The sequence below is a fragment of the Microtus oregoni genome, unplaced genomic scaffold, assembly GCF_018167655.1.
Source record: "Microtus oregoni isolate MIOR12 unplaced genomic scaffold, Mior012 000032F_ref0000030, whole genome shotgun sequence".
Classification (NCBI taxonomy): domain Eukaryota; kingdom Metazoa; phylum Chordata; class Mammalia; order Rodentia; family Cricetidae; genus Microtus; species Microtus oregoni.
The window spans coordinates 24,763,565-24,784,509 of NW_024543091.1; the positions used below are offsets into that span (position 1 = coordinate 24,763,565).

The following is a 20,945-nucleotide window of genomic DNA, read 5'->3' on the forward strand; positions in this document are numbered from 1 at the left end:
TGCCATGTGGGTGCTGGAAACCAAACAAATGTCCTCTGGAAGAGCCTCTGAGCTACCTTTCAGCCCTAGCTGTTTATTTTTTAATACAATATCCATGGAGCTAGGGATGTTCTTTAGCTTGCTTGGCATACATCAGGTCCTGAATTCAATCCCCGACACCACATAAAAAATGTTTTAAATTTGAAAAAAAATCTATCTTTATTACTTAAATTTAAATGTTAAATATTAGAGTCAAGGGTGTACCTCATCTCAACAAGATAGCATTTACCTAACATACCCATATCTTTCACCAAAATGGAAAACAATATCTTTACTTTGAAGATTTTAATTTTAAGGTAGGGGCTAGAAAAATGGCTCAGTGGCTAAAAGAGGTAACTTCTCTTCCCGAGGATCCACCCAGTTCGGCCCCCAGAGCCCAGCTAGGTGGCTCACCATCTATTCCTTCTGCTGCAGAGGATCCAAGACCCTCTTCTGGCCTTTGCAAGTGAGCACACACATGTGGCAGACACACGGACAGCCAGAGGCACATAAATAAAAGTAATTGTTTTGTTTTTCAAGACAGGGTTTCTCTGTGTATCCCTTGGCTGTCCTGGAACTCGATCTGTGTAGACCAAGCTGGCCTTGAACTCACAGAGATCTGCCTACCTCTGTCTCCCAAGTGCTGGGATTAAAGTCATGCACTGCCACCAACCAGCTTAAAAATAAATCTTTTTAAAGAGTTTTAAAATTAAATGTTTGTCTTTGTCTTATTTGGGGTTATTATTGCTGTTGTGAAGCACCATGACCAAAACCAACTTGGGGAGAAAGGCGTTTATTTCTCGCCCAGTCCCATATAACAGTCCATCACCAAAAGCAGTGAGGGCAGGAACTCAAGCAGGGCAGGAACCTAGAGGCAGGAGCTGATGCGTGCAGAAGCCACAGAGGGGTGCTGCTTACTGGCTTGCTTCCTATGACTTACTGGGCCTGTTTCCTTATAGAACCACCAGACTAGGGTAGCATCACCAACATCAGTCACTAATTAAGAAAATGCCCTACAGGCTTGCCTACAGCCTCATCTTATGGAGGCATTTTCTCAGTTGAGGCTCCCTCCTCTCAGATGACTCTGGCTTATATCAAGTTGGAAAAAAAAAACCAAATACCTAGCCAGCACAATTATAAAAGAATCAGAAGTTGTTATAATATTCAACTAGTTAGGAATACTCACGATGAATGTATGTTTTCTTACAGATTGTGTGGTTTCTAGTAATGATGATCATTTCGTGTGTAGAACACAATTCTAAATTACTAAATGTTAGATCTTTAGCAATTCGTGTTGATAAGGGTTCCTCAAATACAGTGCTGTTAAACTGACATGCTTCGACTCCTCTCTGCAGGGGAGAACTAACTCAGCCAGGATGTCTGCGTGTGCTCCCCTGGAGTAAATTCTCAATGTGGACCCGTTACCCAAAGGCCACGAGCCTGTTAGAAGTGCGACAGAGAGTTTGGGACACTGTGGTTCAGTGTTATCCTACAAACACAAAGCCCATCTCCAGCCCTAGTACCACAGAAACTGGACGTAGTGGCTCATGCCTGGAGCCCCAGAACTCAGGATTTGGAGGCAGGAAGATAAGTTCAGCATTGGCTACAAAATGAGTTAGAGGCTGACCTTTTAGGTTGCATGAGATGCGGTCTGGAAAATAAACCATAGAACCAGTGAGATGGTTGGGTCAGTGGGAAGAGGCACTTGCCACCAAGCCTGGGTCCTCAGTTTGATCCAGGACCGATGTAATGGAAAGAGAGAACTGGCTCCCGAACGTTTTCCCATGGCCTCCACATGGACACCACAACGTGCTTACTCTCGTACATGTACGTGTGTGCATATGTGTGCCCTTCCTCACACACTAAATAAATAAATAAATAAATAAATAAATAAATAAATAAATAAATAAATGTACTTTAAAAATTTAGCAAAATAAAAGTATTGGAATGATATTGCCCAGGGGTCTCCAGAAAAGCCACTGCCCAATCTTGGAATATTGACAGGTAGAATGGATTCCCATGTAACTTAATCCTCATCTATATTCCTTCCTTCCCATGATCCCCTCCCATCCATCCTATGCTAAGTCCCTGCCTGACTCTGTGGAAGTTAAAGCCCTCAGAGGCTCAGGGACCTTACACTCCAACCCCCAAGGAGCCTACCATAGGAACAGCACTGACCGTCTATCAAGGCTGTCCAACTTTTTGACACTACAATATAACATTGTATCTACAAATACAGTTGGGACCCATTCATAGCTCTTCTGGGATACTGGCAGCCCACAGGCCACAGCAAATACAAGCCTGCAAGTAATTCCGATGTGTCACAGTGGAAGGCCCTGAGCACACTCCAAAGGAATCCAAACTTGTTTTCTCGGCTGTAAAACGGAACTGTCATGAGGTTTGAATCTGATAGTGTTTGGTAAGATATATTAATAACATCAGTCTGTGTTAGAGTCAGCAGCAGTATTGGTGGGAAGCATGTATTAAGTATGAGAAGCCGGCACTGGACAGCAGCTAGGAGCCGCTTTGAAGACTGACAGGTGAGAGGGCGCTCTGTTCACAGACCCTACAGAGACTGGGCTAGTCACTCTCTCCTTTGAGTGTGTGTGTGTGTCTGTGTGTGTATGTGTCTGTGTGTATTTATATGTGTCTGTGTGGTGTGTGTTCTGTCTGTGTGTCTGTCTGTGTGTGCATGTGTCTGTGTGTGTGTTTTTGTGTGTGTATGTCTGTGTGGTGTGTGTATATGTCTGTGTGTGTCTGTGTTTATGTATATGTGTTAGTGTGGTGTGCGTGTCTGTGTGCATACGTGTGTGTTGTGTGTCTGTGTTGTGCGTGTGTTGTATATGTGTTGTGTGTGTATAGGCCAGAGGTCAGTATTGAATGGCTTCCTCAGCCCTTCTTCACCTTGAGTTTTTGAGAGGAGATCCCTCACTGAACCTGGAGCTTGCCAATTCAGGATGACTAGCTGTCCAGCAAACCCCAGGGATCTGCCTGTCTCTGTACCCCAAGTTTATAGATGAATGCCACTGTAGCCGGCTTTTACCTGGTGCCACAGATGCAGGCTCAGGTCCTCAGGTCTACAAGCACTGTCCCAGCTAAGCTATCTCTCTAGCCCCAGATTTGATTATACTAATATATATTAATAGTATCTCTCCACACTAGTGTCAGAGTGAGTGTTAGTGGGGGCTGGCATTAAGTATTAGAAGCCGGGATCAGATAGCAGCTTGCAGCCGGGTTTGGAGACAGACAGATGAGGGTCTACTTTATTCACAGCCCCTAAGGGGAATGGATTAGCTACTTTATTTATTTGTTTGTGTATTCATTTATTTATTTATGAGGCAGTCTGTCTAGCCCAGTCTAGCCTTAAATTCAGATCCTCCTGTCACTGATATACATACATAGTATCATATGTATGATTATATAGATGTGTATTTATATGTATATGTATGTAATTTTGGAATGTCTGGCAAGGCATTTGACTTGTTATTTCATCTTTATGTCAACGTAGCAACCATGCAGAAGTCTTAGGAGGAGGAGGAGCGTTGTGTCAGTGTCTGTCATCTTGCCAGAGCCTACGGCTAAGTTTCTAGAAATTTTTTAAAGCCGATTGTTAAGTATGGCCTTTATTAAAAATTAAATTACATTAACTTACAATTAAGTAAATTATAATAAAAGCCAAAGCACAGAGTATTAAAAATTCATCACATCTTAACTGTTTCACTCTGTTCACGAGGCTTTTCACGTCTATTACATCTGCCCAAAGAGTCTTTGGGATTGAGGATGTGGCTCAGTTGGTAGGGCATTTGCCTAGTCCTGGCACAAAGCCCTAGGTTCCGCTTCTGTCTCCGCACGTGGTGGTGCACACCTGCAGTCCTAGCACTCAGGAGCTGGAAGCACAAGGAACAGAAGTCCAAGGTTAACCATGAGTATCGAGTTCAAAACCAGCCTGGGCTTTAAGACAAATAAGTCTTACAAAACGGAAAAATGTCTCAGGGAAAGGTGCTTGCGCACAGCACAAGTCTGGCTCTAGCCCCAGAATTCATGTCAAGGTAAAAATCTACAGAGCTGTCCTCTGATCTCCACACACCTTCTGGGGTGCACACCCAAACACACACACACACACACACACACACACACACACACATATTTTAAAAATAAGCAAAGTCGTTCCATTCCTAGAGCACAGCTCCCGTCTGTCTCTTCTCGCAGGGTCCGGGAACGTGGCAGACCTGCCTCTCCACTGCCAATGCATCCCCATGGGCTCCTAGATCGGTGCTCCTGATGGCCAGCTATTGACTGACTGCCAGCCCTGGTGCCTCTCAGAGTGGCCTGGACTGGGCTGGGTGCCAGCAGCTTGCTGCAGACAGCTTTGCTCAGCAGACACTCACGTGCAGCTGTGAGATGAGACGAAGGCGTGGCTGTGGGAGAGAGTGGGGCGCTAGCAAGGCTGGCTGCCACGCTGAGGGGCACTGGGAGGGGGCACTGGCTAAGAGCGACAGGGTTCAAAGGGCGTGCCCTGCGGAATCATACTGTTTGGAAATCCCAGCCTCAGTTTCAGCTGCTTGATCTGGGAGCCTTAATTAGCCTCTCTGGGCCTTCATTTCTTCCCCTCTAATTCAGAGGTTTGCTGCTAGAGTTAAAGACACCGCCTTAGTAGACCCTGGAGTCACAGAGGGCTCAGCCTCCGCTTAAGTCTTGTAACAAAAAAATATAGTCTAGGGCTGCGGCTGTGGATTGGTTGGTAGAGCGTTTGCCTGAATCGCATAAAGCACTGGGGTCCCAACCCCACCTAACAAGCCGGATATGGTGGTGCATGCCTGTAATCCCAGCCCTTGAAAGGCTGTTAGAAGGAGAGCCAGGAATTCTGGCCAGCTGGGACTACAGACTGAGTTCTGTTAAGAGCGAGAACTTGCCTCAATAAAACAAAAAAATGTCATTGGAGGGACGGCTCAGTGGTTAAGAGCACTGGCTGCTCTTCCAAAGAACTCGGGTTTGACTCCCAGAACCTATATGGTGGTTCACAGCTGTCTCTAAACCTAGGTCTCGGGGATCTGGCGCACTCTTCTGGCCTCAGAGGGTTCACATGTGGTATACAGACACCCATATTAAACAAAAGATAACATTAATGGGGCTACTGAGATGGCTCAGTTCGGTAAAAAGTGGTCCCCTGTGCGAGCATGGGAATCTGAGTTTAATCCCCAGAGCCCACATCAAAGATGGGGGCCCGATAGCACATGCTTACAACCCCAGTGATTGGGGAAAACGATATCACAGGATCCCTGGCGCTGGCTGGCCGGCCAGTCTAGTTCATTTGTGTGCTCCATGTCACAGTGAGAGATCCTGTGTCTAAAAATCAGGTGGATGGCTTCTGAAGAACCCCAGAGGTTAGCCTCTGACTTCCAGCCTACACACATACACACACACACACACACCCATACACACACACACACACACACACACACACACACACGCAATACATACTCTGAAAACATAGCATAATTCTCACAAGAGAGCATCCCCAAGGTGTCCCCAGACACCCAAGATTCTAAGAAAAGAAACACTGCAAATGTCAGGGTTCAGGTTGACTTCCTGAGGGCTGTAGCTGACCTTGGAGTGCCCCCCCCCCCCCCACTGCAGTGAAGGGGCTGGGTGGAGTTTACGTGAGGGTTTAAGGAATTTGGGCTGGGGAATAGAGGAGGCAGGGTTTCTTACCTCCCTATTTGGGGAAATAGCCTTGTCACCTTTATCAGAGCTTAGGAATGTTCAAGGCCCTGGCTGTGGCTCTAGCCTGCTGCGAGAAACCAGCAGCTGGCTGGGTCACAGAGGTCAAAACAGCCTATGACTTTCCATCAGGACACTGGGAGTAAAGGGGCTGAGGGGCCTCCCCAGTGAAGGAACCCATCCCAGTAGGGGGGCCACCCCAGCAGAGGAGCCCACCCCAGTAGAGGAGCACACCTCAGTAAGGGGGCCACCCTAGCAGAGGAACCCACCTCAGTAAGAGAGCCCACCCCAGTATAGGAGCACACCCCAGCAAGGGAACCCACTCCAGTATGGGAGCCCATCCCAGTACAGGAGCCACCACAGTAAGGGACCCCACCCCAGCAGAGGAACCCACCCCAGTATAGGAGCCCACCCCAGCAGAGGAACCCACCCCAGTATAGGAGCCCACCCCAGCAAGGAGCCCACCCCAGTAAGGGTCCCACCCCAGCAAGGAGCCCACCCCAGCAGAGGAACCCACCTCAGTATAGGAGCCCACCCCAGCAAGGAGCCCACCCCAGCAGAGGAACCCACCCCAGTATAGGAGCCCACCCCAGCAAGGAGCCCACCCCAGTAGGGGAACCCACCCCAGTAAGGGTCCCACCCCAGCAAGGAGTCCACCCCAACAGAGGAGTCCACCCCAGCACAGGAGTCCACCCCAGAGCCCTGGCAAAGATCTTTCCTTTCTGAGCCACTTTGAATAGGGGCACAAAACTGATGCTTTTTTTCTCTCTCCCTTTCAGACAGGCAGAATCGAGCCAAACTACCCCAAGGTGTGCGGGCATCAAGGCAATGTGCTGGACATTAAATGGAACCCCTTCATTGACAACATCATCGCCTCCTGCTCCGAGGACACTTCGGTGAGCTGATCAATGGACGGTCCCCAGGAATGACCTTGAGCCCACACCTCCCTACTCCTTCCCCCCCCCAGAACCTCTGTCCATACATTACCCTCTTTCTCCTCTCAGCCCTGTCCCTCCTTCAGCCAGTCCCAGGATAGGGAGGACAGGGGTCAGGGAGGGGCCGAGGGAGAGGATCTTTGCTGGGCACACCCGTGCTTCAGTGGCTGACTGTGTGTGGAAGTGCTGCTTTGTAGGTGAGAATTAGAACCCAAAAATGAGGTGCGATTCAGCCTCTCCCTGTGCTCTATGATGCAGGGCAGGAGTGAGAGGGAAGTGCAGAGGAGAAGGGAGGGGTGAGGCAAAGGGAAGAGGGCTCCTTTGTCCTCTGGAGCTGTGGCTTCAAGGACAGTGCTGGGAGGGTTGTCCTAAGGGCATAGAATTCCAGCTTTCTACACCCTACCCCTTGAGACGGGATGGGTGGAGAGAGGAGGAGAGAAGAGGAGAGGGATGGGTGGACAGAGGAAGAGAGGGATGGGTGGAGAGAGGAGGAGAGGGATGGGTGGAGAGAGGAGGAGAGAGGAGGAGAGGGATGGGTGGAGAGAGGAGGAGAGAGGAGGAGAGGGATGGGTGGAGAGAGGAGGAGAGGGATGGGTGGAGAGAGGAGGAGAGGGATGGGTGGAGAGAGGAGGAGAGGGATGGGTGGAGAGAGGAGGAGAGGGATGGGTGGAGAGAGGAGGAGAGAGGAGGAGAGGGATGGGTGGAGAGAGGAGGAGAGAGGAGGAGAGGGATGGGTGGAGAGAGGAGGAGAGGGATGGGTAGAGAGAGGAGGAGAGAGGAGGAGAGGGATGGGTGGAGAGAGGAGGAGAGAGGAGGAGAGGGATGGGTGGAGAGAGGAGGAGAGGGATGGGTGGAGAGCAGGTGGCCACACCAATGGGAGGGAAGAGGAGGAGCTGGAGACCCTGCTCCAGGTGGTCAAGTGTTTGTTGTGCAAGCATGAGTTTTGTCCCCAGAGATGGAGGTGGGAAGGGGGCTGAGAAATCCAGAGACTTTGGCATCAACACAGCTTTGTACCCTCTCTATCTCAGGTGTGGGCTGTCTCAGAGGGGCAGTGGAACAGAAAAGGATTCAAAGTGTTAGCCACGCTGGTACAGGAGTCCCTTTGTTCCCAAGTGAAGGTGACTGACTCTACTTTTCAGCCAGGCCACTGGGGCTACCTAGTGTGCACTGGCATAGTCTGAGGACAGGCCATGGGTCCAGGGTACTGAAACTGAAAACAGCTTCAGAGCTGTGTCCCTGTCTTCCCAGGCTGGACTGTGAACTCCAGAGGGAAGAGAATATGACCTGTTTGGCTCTGCTTCCCTGGCGTCTAACACAGGACCTCATATCTAAAAACAATACCTGCCGTGGATTGGATGAGCAGTTAAATGCACCAATGGAAGAACTTGTACATAAATGTATGCATGGATAGATGTGCATAGGATACACACATGGATGGATAGTTGGAATCTGGATCATGGACTGGCAGAGATGGTAGAATGGATGGGTATATGGTTGGATGATAGATAGATAGATAGATAGATAGATAGATAGATAGATAGATAGATAGATAGATGCTGCTAGCTCAGCCTTCTCTTCCATCCACTGCAGCTTCATCCTGAATGTAGCCAATGCATAAGACATCCACGATGTGTGGCCAGATCAACTCAAGGCTCATCCCTGAGCTGGGGACCAAACAGTTGGTACCCACTGATTGACAAACTGGGCCTGATGGGCACCTGAGGTTCAAAGAGAACTCAATAGCAGAATCTGGTGGCCTTGGGAGGAGACCTCAGGACCACTGCTTAGCAGGGTGCCTAAGGGCATATGGCTTCACCTCTCTGGGCCTTGACTTGCTCAGGTCAGAGGCAATAATCACAGTACTCTTGTCAGCATCGGTGAAGGGGTGTGAGGAAACCCATGCCTAGTCCTGTGCCTGGCACCTCACAGACGCCACCGTCTCGGTCCTGCTCTGCAAACAGCCCAGCAAGGAGGCAGGGCCCACCAGCTAGATAGAAGACATAGTAGAGACGAGTCAGAGCTACTCTGGAGTCACACAAACTGTGAGCACAAAAAAGAGAGAGGGACTCATGATGACCCAGATACAGAAAGAGAGGACTTGGGAGGGGTGGACTTGGAAGACTCAGGATTTGTTTGTTAGGGCGAGAGCCTGGGCCACCCATCCACAATAGGCTAATTCAACAAAGTAATAGTGAAACACAGAGAAATGAGATTTATTTGGTGAATTATTTATTCAGTAGGCACTCCTGGTGGGGTACGGTCTTTCCAGTCACTGACCCATCAGTGATGGGCTCCAGTCTCTTCAAGATAGCCAACAAGCTTTCCAGACTGTATGAAATCTCTTTCCTTGTGATAAGCTTTGCCTCTGGCTGGTAGCAGGATTCAGTCTTTTGTCTCTCTCAGCATGAGATTCCTGTGGGAATTCCAATTTATTGGGAGCCATTGTCTCAACAATCTAATAATAAAGAGGAGGGTACAAGTTTCTTTAGGGTATCTTCATTCCTGCCAGTATGATTACACTTTCACCTGAAGAGAAAGGGTTAAAGTAACCCCAGGAAGAGCCCTGGCCCAGGCCAAAGCCTGAAGAAAGAACACATATGTCTAAGAAAAGGGAGTCCTCTGGCATGGCTGGAACTGTGGGTGATGTCACTAGGGGAATGAGCAGGAGAGAAGGCTGCAAAGTGAGGATTAGGATAGACAAGGCATGAAGGCAGGATGAGACACCTGAGCTTCCCAGGCCATCTGAGCATCCTCTGGGATCCACGGGTACGGGGAGGAACCTGAGGGGGCCACAGCCACATTTTTGGAGGACATGAGACTCCGACCATCTGGATGGAGGTTGCATACAGCATGGATGAGCATGGAAAAGGGACAGGCAGACAGACAGACAGACAGACAGACAGACAGACGGCAGACACACACACACACACAGAGAGAGAGAGAGAGAGAGAGAGAGAGAGAGAGAGGCCCTAAGGTAGAAGGAGGGGAGAGAAAAGGCAAGCTAGGCACTGCAGAGAATGGGAAGAGCCCCCTGCGCCCCCCCTCCCCCCACCCCAGGCTGCTGATCTAGACAGGAGATTAAGGCTGACATCAGGGAGGAACTAAGCTTTGCAGCTGCCAGACAAGCTGCTCCAGAAGCCAGGCTCAGAGCCCCACCTTAGCCCTCAGGTTTCTTCCCACACCTGTCCAGTGCTTAGGACCTTAGCCTTCGAGCCACGGACCCTAGGGTGAAGCTCACCTGCTCCTGGAGAACTGAACTCTGAAGCCAAGGCTACATGGGGAGTCTGAGCTCGAGCAGCTCCCCAGACTCCTGCCCTGCTACCTCGCCAAGGCTCTGTTTCCACAGGAGAGGAAACTGAGCTCAGAACCATGCCAGGCTGACAGTCTGGAGCCATGGCACACGCCATCTTTATGTCCTCTCTCTGTGGCCCGTGCTGGGCATTGAACACTCATGAGAGAGAACCTTCTCCCCTTGGGCCTGAAACCAGAAGTTGAGGAGTCTCTGACAGGCCTTCCCGCTCTCAGATCTCCTGGACTTCCTCCGACAACCCATTCCAGCCTGATGGGCATCTTACTGTGCAGAGGTGGGTCTGGAGGACCACAGGTATGCCAGGCACAGTAGCCCCACCCCGGAAAGAAGCCTTTGCTGCGGTCTGGCTGGCCCTTTTCCCTGGAAGTATGCGCCCATCCCTCACTGAGCCCATTGTTCTCTGGTCCCAAAACATTCAGAGGATGCTGAAGGGAGACAGGGAGACTCCAGCAGCTCCTCCCCATCCTTTGCCCCAGGGACATCTTCAGCACAGACAAGATTGCTGTGTCCCTAGGGATCAATTCCCCTCCTCCAAGGCTTGAGAGTCTTTTGTAGTCTATCCGCCTCCATCCCTGCAGGATTCAGAGAGCCTGCCCAAGCTTCTTCCCCAGAGGCCTCATCCTGGGGGAGGGAAGGGACCATAACTCTGCCTGGCATCTGGCAGAGAATCCAGTGTTTTTTTTTTTTTTCACCAGCCTGCTGGGTGATGTCACCTATTGTTGAAGGGCTGTACTTTTTATAGCTTCTGCTGCAGCTAGGGAGGGCAGCTGGCTGGCAGGCAGGGAAGAGCAGCTTTCTTTCTAAGGCTCAAGCTCCCAGACCTTCACAGGGTAGCCCCCTACTCAGAGGGAGATGGTAGAGTATGAGAGGGAAGGAGGGAGGGAGGGAGGGAGGGAGGGAGGGAGGGAGAGAGAGAGAGAGAGAGAGAGAGATTGTGTTCATGGAGTGGGGAGAAGATTGCCAAGGGAAAACAGGGACAGTGAGCGAGGTCCCTCTTGCTGGTGGGCCAAGCTCAGCATCTTTCTTTTACCTTCTATTCAAGCTCCTCCATTGAATCTGCTGTCTACAACCCAAAGCTAATGCCCTATCTGAGGGGCTCAGTGGTAGAGCACTTGCCTAGCAGACTCAAGGCCCTGCATTCAATTCCCTGCATACAAGGGAGGAAGGAAGGAAAATATATTCTGGGTGCCCATTCTGTGCCAGGCAACGATCCTCCTCCTGGGGAGGCAGGGAGAGTGGCCTGCACAATGGAGCTGGCTGTAAGTGGGTGGTCTCTGTACCCCCAAAAAAGAGAGTACATAGTGGCATATCCACTAAGCATGGACAATGCAGCTGACGTGCCTGCAGGAACTTGCTGTGGCCTGGTGGCTCTGTAACCGCCATAACGCCACAGGACAGTGTGTGTTGATGCTGATGTCGACAGACTTGCTGTACTGCCTTTCCTGTGAAGAAGAGCAAGTACAAAACCCAGCATGGTCTTTAAGCCCAACACTTGGGAGGCAAAGGTAGGCAGATCTCTATGAGTTTGAGGCCAGCCTGGTCTACAAAGTAAGTTCCAGGACAGCCATGACTGTTACACAGAGAAATTCTGTCTCGATAAACAAGATAGATGGATGGATGGATGGATGGATGGATGGGTGGATGGATGGACAGACAGACGGATGGACAGACAGACAGATAGATGAGGGTAACTAGGAGATGTGTCACTGGGCAGTAACCCTAACTGTGCAAGCATGAGGACCTGAGTGCGAATTCTTAGGGTCCACTAAAAACCACACACACACACACACACACACACACACACACATGTACACACACACATAGGAAACAAAATCAACTTTAAAAATAAAAACACAACACATAATGCCATCAGCCCGTGACACTTGGCAGTGATATAAACCACCTTGTTCCTGGTTTCTGTGCTTGTGCATAATTTTAGTTGTTATTTGAGAGTGTACCCCTACTTTTAAAAATCAAAGTTAACTGTGGAACAGCCTCGGGCAGGCCTTCAGGAGAGAGGTGCTATTGTTATAGGAGGCCGTGGCTACATGTCTTCACTTTTCTCAAGACCTAGACACTGCAGGGACAAAAGATGCAGAGGCCAAAGACAGACCCTGTAGGCTAGGCTGGTGTGGGTATTGTGCCTTAGTTTTGACAATAAAAAGGCAGGAATAGCAGATTATACCTATAATCCCAGCATTGAGAAGGAGAACAGAGTTCAAGGTCATTCCCAGGTACATGGTGAGTTCAAGGGAAGCCTGGGCCATATGAGACCCTGTCTCAAAACACCGATTCAAAAATGAGAGAAAGAGAGAGAGAGAGAGGAAGAAGAAGGAGGAGGAGGAAGAAGAAGGAGGAGGAAGAAGAAGAAGGAGGAGGAAGAAGGAGGAGGAGGAGGAGAAGGAGGAGGAGGAGTAGCAGCAACAGCATTGGAGAGATGGCCCAGTGACTAAGAGTGCTGTTGCTCTTGCACTCTGCACCCTTGTCAGGTGGCTCACAATTGCCTGTAATTCCAGTTCCAGGGATCCAACACTCTCTTCTGTCTCTACATGCATCTGTATCCACAGACACATACGTACAGATATATATTCGTGCATATATATACATACATATAATGTAATTATTTTAAAAAATAAAAAGGAGGGCTGGAGAGATGGCTCAGCATTTAAGAGCACTGACTGTTCTTCCAAAGGTCCTGAGTTCAATTCCTACCAACCACATGGTGGCTCACAACCATCCTTAATGAGATCTGATACCCTCTTCTGACCAGTAGGCATATATTCAGGCAGAACATTGAATACATAATTAATAAATAAATAAAGCTTAAAAAATAAAAGAAAGAAAAGAAAAAAGAGTCACATCTAAAGTTTGATCTATAGAGAAGTTGTCTATAGGGGACTGGAGAGATGACTCAGGGGTTAGGAGCACTGGCTAGTCTTCCAGAGGTCCCAGGTTCAACTCTCAGCACCTACATAGCAGCTCACACCTGTTTGTAACTCCAGTTCCAGGGAGTCTACACCCTCATACAGACATCTATGCAAGCAGACACACCAAAACACATAAAATAAAAATAAACCATAGGGTAGTTGCCTATGATTTTTAATTTTATATAAGCATTACTTAAGTATGCATTATCAGCCCATGGTCATTGGCTTAGTTAGGGTTTTTCTTGCTGTAGTAAAACACCGTTACTGCAGGAAATTTGGGGAGGAAAGGATTTATTTCTATTGCACTTCCACATCACACTCCATCATCCACGGCAGTCAGGACAGGAACTCAGGGCAGGAACCTGGAGGCAGGGACTGACTCAGATGCCGTGGAGTAGTGCTGCTGTTCTCCAAGGCTTGCTCAGCCTGCCTTCTTATAGCACCCAAGACCACCAGGCCAGAGGAGGTGCCACCCACGGCGGGCCCTCTCACATCAAACATCAATCAAGAAAATGCACCACGGGCCGATCAGATGGAGGTGTTTTCTCAGCAGCAGTGCCCTCTTCCAAAATGAGCCTAGCTTGTGTCAAGCCGACATAAAATTACCCAGTAGTCATCTTCCTGGGGGAAGGGTACACATTCAGTTTTTCTTCAGTTTTCCTGGCCATTGTGTGGGTGAGAAACGTCATGAGAAGCAGGTAGAGCTACCCTTTAGCTGGGAAAAGGTGTTCATAAGATCTAAGAAATCTGGCCATAGACACCGTGGCTGAGGTCAGAGCCTGAAATTGCAGGGAGCTTGTGCGAGCTCACGGCCCAGCTTTGTTAGCTAGCTGCCCTGTCCATCCATGCACACACTTGTTTTGAGGCTTCCTCTACTGTCCGTAGTGCACCATCTTGCACTCAGTTGTCTGCGCATGTCTGTGCTCCTGGAAGCCACCCCCCTACACCTTGGCTAATGGATTAAATGTGACTGAGTGTGACTAGATTCTGGGTCTGGACTGGAAGGGGACAGTCGGGCACAGCTGGCTTGCTGGAGAAGCACTCTCCACACTTCTCTCCACCCCTTCCTTCCCCAAATCCTGTTTGGCAGACTCTTGTTTCCTGTTTTATTGAAGTAAGCTCTCAGCACACCCTCTCAGCAGAACCACAGTGTTCCTCCTGTGTCCCAGATGCACTTTGTTTCCAGCAAATTCCATGCATTCTAAGGGACTAGAGTTCCCTTCTGGGGGTTTTAAGCCCACTCTGTCCAGCAGCTCCTCTTGAGCTTTTCAGAGTATCCGGTGCCAACTTTTTGCTGTGGGTCAAGCTGAGTGGTTCCTTCCCCCAGGCATTCACTCAGTGGTGTCGGAGAAGTCTGGGAGATCAACTAACTCAGCGTAATGTGTAGAGGTGTGAGCACAGCTTCCCACGCCTGTCTCCCCATAGGTGAGAAAGCTGGGCTCAGGGAGAGAATCGCCAGGTATCAGATAAAATTTGACACCTCTCATTGGGGTATTGATTCTCCCTGGTCCCCCAAACCCTGCTTGGGATCCTACATTTAACAATCACTGGCATCCACCTGTAGCGCGCCCTCTCTCTCTCTCTCTCTCTCTCTCTCTCTCTCTCTCTCTCTCTCTCTTTCTCTCTCTCTCTGGCTTAAATCCTTCCCAGGGGCTGGAGCTGGGGTCCCACCTCCCTTACATTCCCTGGGCACAGCCCAGCTGCCACACTAACAGATCAGTTCACATGACTCTGAACCCACAAGCCCCTGCAAGGCACCTGACTCTCTTTATTTTCTAGACTAAGAGTCAGAACCTCTGAAGGGTTAATGGCTCATCCAGTGTCACCCAGCTAGTGAGTGGGGTTGGACCCTAGCTAGAGGCCATGGGTCAACTTTCAACCTCAATACACATGAACATACACAAAAGAACATGTATATACATATGTATTCACATTAAACACACACAAACACATATAAATGTATATGATATATATGCTGATACATGTATGTGTATATATATGGTATGTCTGTGTATACAAAAACACTACCTGAAGTCACATGAAAAAAATAAGTTGATGACTATGTAGTATGAATATAGTATGAATAATAATAGCCTTTGGGGACTAAGGAAGAAAGTGTGTGTGTGTGTGTGTGTGTGTGTCTGTGTGTTACACATGTCTTCCAAGCATTAGTCTTCTCAACCCCAGAGTCGCCTTCTTGTAATACATTTTGGGGAGCAAAGGAATGTGTGCCTTCCTGGTCATCACCCTGACTCCACTGTCCCCATTATTTCCAAACTAGTCCCCATTGCAAAGTCTTTATACAGGCCTGTCGGAAGACAGTCGGTCATGATGGCAAGTTCCTCTTCAGTCGCTCCTGCACACTGGCAGGTGGTGGTAGGCACTGGATTTATGAAGAGCCACCAAGGGGTGCCCATGGGGAACCTTATTCTCAGAACTGAGGACGGTGGCCTCAAGTCCTCCCTGGGAAAGCTTGCTTTCTTACCAACTTGATAGATGAGTTCTAGGTGCTTTAAGGGGGGGCTTGTTTCCACAGTCTGAAGGAGCTCAGGAAACTTGACAAAGGAGTTCCCGTCAAGAGCCTCAATTCCAGCCTTGCTCCTGGGACTGAGGTCTGCCTGTGGTTCCCTTTAAAATGCTTTCTGTGATGGTCTAGGCTCCGGGGTTATAATAAGTGGTTGACATGACATATTGACATAACATTATTACACTAATGTTAGTCACTGTGTTCTGTCTAGAAGATGTCACAGGGAATATCTGCATGCCTTCCTAGGTCTATTAGTTACTTTTCTGTTGCTCTGAGAAAGCACCACAACCAAGACAACTTAGAGAAGAGTTTATTTGGGCTTAGGAGTCCAGAGGACCCAGAGTCCATCATAGTGAGGAGGCATGGTGGCGGCAGCAGGAAGCTGAGGGCTCATGTCCTTGACCACAAGCATGAAGCAAAGAGTCAACTGAAAGAAGAGTCTTTAGACACTCAAAACCCTCCTCTAATAACATACGTCCCCCCCCCAACAAGGCCACACCTCCTAAGCTTCCCCCAATGGCATCACCGCTGGAGATGGAGGGTTCACAGAGCCATGGGGGACATTCTCATTCAAACCAACTCACTAGATCACAGAGTATCACAAGGGACTGGAGAAATGACTCAATGGTTAATTAAGTGTGCCTACTTCTCTTCCAGAGGATCCAAGTTTGGTTCCTAGTACCCATATCAGGTGCTACAAGTTCAGCTCCAGGTGATCCAACGCCCTCTTTTGGCCTTCTTGAGCACTGCAGTCAAGTGCACGTACTTACGCTGACACAGATATACATACACAGACATAGAGAAAGAGAGGAAAGACAGACAGGTAGACAATTTAAAATGAATATTTTTAAAATAAAATGTTTGTCCTCATACTGGATTGCCTTGTCCAGCCTTAATACATGGGGAGGGACTTAGTCTTACTGCAACTTGATATGCCATGTTTTGTTGATACTCGTGGGAGACCTGCCCTTTCCTAAACAGAAATGGAGGAGGAGTAGATTGGAGATGGAAACAGAGGATGGTGTGGGGAAGGGACTGGGAGGAGAGGAGGAAGGGGAAACTGCAGCTGGGATATAAAAATAATAGCAAAAATTGAGAAGCATGTTTGGACAGAGCCACCGAAGTCCACTGGAGTGAGTATCAGCAACCAAGGTCTGTCTGTGGCTCAGTGCCCCTCTCTGGAACTGTGTGTGTTCTTCTCTGTAGCTCTCCACCTGGACCAGTCTTGGCCATCCTTCTCTCCACAGACCATCCTTTTCAGCTTCTTCGCATCCACAAGACGCAAACAGCAGCTCCATCATCCAGGCTCAGGCCCCACCTCTAGACCAATACTCTGCCCTTGAGTCCATTGTCTCCTAGCATAGACCAGAGCCTCCCTCTGCCCAGATGTCCATCCAGGGTCAGGGACAGAGTAGGGGACACACAGAGATGCTGGGGCATAAGAAGGAGAGGCAGATTTTCTTAGGAGGTTTCTGGGTGGGGAGGAACAAAGGCAGATTTTTAACTTGGTATTTGCTGAAAAACTGCTGTGACAGTCTGAGCTTGGCAGGAGGAGAACAGCATGCTGTCCGGGACTGGAGATGTGGCTCAGTTGGTAGAGTATTTGTCTGGCATGCATGAAACCCTGAGTTCAACCTCCAGCAGCCCATAAAATAGATATGGTAAAAGTAGGCATGGTAGCATGCTCCTGTAATCTCAGTACTCTGGAGGTAGTAGCAGGATCAGAAGTTTCAGGTCATTTTGAGCTACATAGTGAGACCAGCCTGAGCTACATTAGATTCGAAAAGAAAAAAAAAAGTGAAGACAAAGTTTATTGTCTGAGAACACCTGAGGTCAAAGATGAGGTCAACTAGGGATGCTCTTTGCTGCCTCTAGTACTATGGCCTCCCTCAAGGTCTCTGTCTACCACTCTAAGCCAGCAGGCACTTCCCTCAGCACCACCTAGGAACAGGGCCCTCTGTGGCACTCCCTGCCCCTGCTCATTCAACCAATGCCCAGACTGTCTTCTGCAGGTGCGGATCTGGGAGATCCCTGAGGGCGGGCTGAAGCGGAACATGACTGAGGCACTCTTGGAGCTCCATGGGCACAGCCGGCGTGTGGGGCTGGTTGAGTGGCACCCCACGACCAACAACATTCTCTTCAGCGCTGGCTATGACTACAAGGTGTGGGGCCCGGGTGTGGGGCAGCCCGGCTAGAGCTGGGGGCGGGGGGCAGAGGGAATGGATCATAGCCTAAGCTTGTTGACTGGCGTGGTCCATTTGCTCAGTCATTCATCCAGTCGCTTATTCACTCTGTGTGAGACTGAGCATCTCTTGTGCACACTTTTTTTCCTGGGGAACCTGGGGCCTTAAGGCATCTTTTTTCCTGTCTTCTCTGGAGTTTTGTGGACTAGAAGAGAATGCCCATATCCTTTGCCTGGTAACTTCCTAACCAAGAGATGGCCATACATCCTGGTAGGAAAAGTAAGCAACCCAAGCTGCAGGGGTACAGGGCATGTTGCAGCCCCAAACCCTATCATGCCTGCCATCTGGGCCCAGTCCTGGGATGTCTCTCTTTGTTTCTTGAAGGAACCAAGTCAAGACTGGTACTGGGACCTGTTGGGGAAGCTCAGTGGATATATGTTGGTTACTTTTCTGTCTGTTGTGACCAAATACCTAACAAGAAACCATTTCAGGAAGACATTGTTTTGGCTCACAGTTGGAGGGTTTATTCTTCCATGATGGCAGGAGCATGAGGTAGCTGGTCACACAGCATCTGTGGTCAGGAAGCAGAGAGGAATGCTCGTGCTTAGCGGGCTTTCTCCTTTTCATTCAACTGCAGCCCACAGAGCAGTACTGTCCACACGAGGTAGATCTTCCCACATCAGCTAATCCGGTCCAAAAACACCTCACAGATACGCCCAGAGCATTGTCTTCTAGACAATCTTCAGATCCTGTCAGGGTGATGATCATAAACATTGGAGTGTAGTTGAGATGCATCTGCCTCTCTATACAGAGCCCTTGACAGTGTGCCTGTATCCCACCATAGCCCAGGCCTTGTGCAGACAGCTCCTGCCAGGTCTGTTGGTGTGGATGGAGGACAGGCACCCAGGGCCATGGCAGCTGCTAACTTTACCTCCTGCGTGTCTGCCTTCACAGGTCCTCATCTGGAACCTGGACATAGGCGAGCCAGTGAAAATGATTGACTGCCACACAGACGTGATCCTCTGCATGTCCTTCAACACAGATGGCAGCCTGCTCACCACCACGTGCAAGGACAAGAAGCTTCGTGTGATTGAACCCCGCTCTGGCCGCGTGCTGCAGGTAGAGCATTTTGTTGACATGAAGGAGGTGTTAAGAGGCTGTAGAGGCAAAGGGGGTTGTGCCGGGGCCCCGTTTGCACTCCTCTCCCACACCTGCGGCTCAGCTTGTTGGCTTAGGGTCATTTTCAGCCTGTAGGAATGCTGACTTGTTCTGGGCAGGAAGGAACCAGAGGACTAGAAGACTCTTTCCTGTCATAGTGACATCTCCTCTAAATGGGGTTCTTCAGCCTCCTGCAGTAAACCTTCAGTCCCAGAGTCCCAGGGGTTAACCAAGTCCCATCATGGGTAAAGAGGGAGGGGACTTTGAATTCACCACCCAGCCACCTGCGCAGGATGATCCTGGGGCAAGTGACACACGACTCCAGCTCCACAGATGGGTCCACATGGGGAGCCTGGTGGTGAGGTCAGTCCCCGAGTTTCAGATTAAGAGGTCTGAGTGCTATTTGGGAATTACCAAGGGTGGTTTCTTGAGCTCTTACCACATGGCAACCATACAGCTCTGGAGGATGGAAAATATGGATGGGCAGGACAGGGGATAGGAAGTGCTTGGTTAAGAAGAAGAGGTTGATAGGTTTGTGCCTACTGTGCACAAAGCCCTGGCTTTGATCCCAGCACTGTCTGAAACTGTATGTGTGGTCCATGCCTGGGATCCCAGAACTTGAAGACAGAGGCAGGAAGATGGGGAATGATTCTTTCCAGGAAATGTGTGGATTAAAACGTTAACCTAGCCTTTCCTATTTCCGCTGCTCTGGGTAATGCAGGGCTCTTGCTTCCTGATTCCAGGGGGTTCTTGGGGTACTGTCATTCCTTTCAACTCTGTACAGAACCACGTGTTGAGGGTCCTGGCTCACCTATTGTCTCTGTCCCCACCAGGAGGCAAACTGCAAAAACCACAGAGTGAATCGGGTAGTGTTCCTGGGCAACATGAAGCGGCTCCTCACAACAGGGGTCTCCAGGTGGAACACGAGACAGATCGCCCTCTGGGACCAGGTCAGCCACAGGGATGCCAGCAGGAGGGCAAGGAGAGGCAGGCAGCCTAGATCTGAGCTTCTGGGACCTCTGATTTCCAGATGGGGCAAGAGCAGAGTGAGGTCTGTGGTCTGGGTGCCTGGGGCCTCCATGCAGGTGGAAGAAAAATACACTAGAAAAGAAAAGGGCTGGAACAAGGCTTGTGTGGAGGAGGGACCAAGAAGCGCTGCTTCCAGAGGTCTTAACATCGGCCTATTCTGTGCGGAGAATGGCCAGGACAGGGCTGCCTCAGGTGGAGCTTAGATGGTACTCACAAACCCACCTGGACATGGCGTACATCTGGGGCCCTTAGGGTCCCCAAGCCACTGAGTCGTTTTTACAAATCAGCAGGAGCTCGGCTTGGCTGCACTGCCCCAGCTCCATGCCCATTGGCATGTATCTGTGCCACCCTCCAGCAGGCCTGCCTGGTCTCCTGGATTTGTAGGGTGGTGGCCACCCTTCTGCAGTCTTCTTCCCTGTCCTCTCACTCACCTCCCCTCGCCCCACCAAAGCTGGTATAATGGGCCAGCAACCAGGCCTGGAGGTCAGCAGTGATGACCGAAGTGAATGCCAACCCCCTTGTGTGGCTTGAAGACAGGCCCATTTTCTGTTCTCAGCTAACACAGAGGACAGAAAGCCATTCCTCAGGTCCATCCGGTTTCATGCTGGCTGTGTTCTGAGGAGAGCTGCCCATGGCTCAGACAGGTAGAAACGAGAATGGCCTAGAAGGCCATGCGGTGAGAAGCAGGAGCAGCCATCTGGGTTTGGGTTAAAGGAGGCACTTCCTGGGAAAGCCAGGTCCCTGCTGGCACAGCCTCTGACGGCATCACCAGCAAGGATCAGACAGAGACCTCAGAAGATGGATCCTGGGACCAGAAAGGCTTCCAGACCATGCCTGGCCCACCTGCGAGATACTTGCAGCCTTTCTTCCAACCCCCGTCAATCCAGCGTCCTGGGGAGTCTTCAGAGAAGGGGCGGTAGCTCTGGTGGCTGTATGGGAAGTGGGAGGGGTGTGCTCTCCTAAATGCGGACTGACCCCTACCCCCTCCCTGCAGGAGGATCTGTCCATGCCAATGATTGAGGAAGAGATTGATGGGCTCTCAGGCCTCCTATTCCCATTCTATGATGCGGACACCCACATGCTCTACCTGGCTGGAAAGGTAGTGGGGTGAGGGAGGACGGCCAATTAGAGGGAGAC

At 49.9% G+C, this 20,945-nt stretch overlaps 1 protein-coding gene across 1 annotated transcript in view; it reads left to right on the plus strand.

The window, feature by feature from the left end:
• Positions 1-20,945, plus strand: part of Coro2b (coronin 2B) — a 112,882-nt gene that overhangs the window by 84,183 nt on the left and 7,754 nt on the right. The window contains exons 3-7 of the mRNA XM_041679562.1: positions 6,519-6,635; positions 17,451-17,600; positions 18,576-18,740; positions 19,613-19,729; positions 20,803-20,907. Of these exons, the coding sequence (XP_041535496.1) occupies positions 6,519-6,635; positions 17,451-17,600; positions 18,576-18,740; positions 19,613-19,729; positions 20,803-20,907 (654 nt within the window). The remainder of the gene's footprint in view (positions 1-6,518; positions 6,636-17,450; positions 17,601-18,575; positions 18,741-19,612; positions 19,730-20,802; positions 20,908-20,945) is intronic.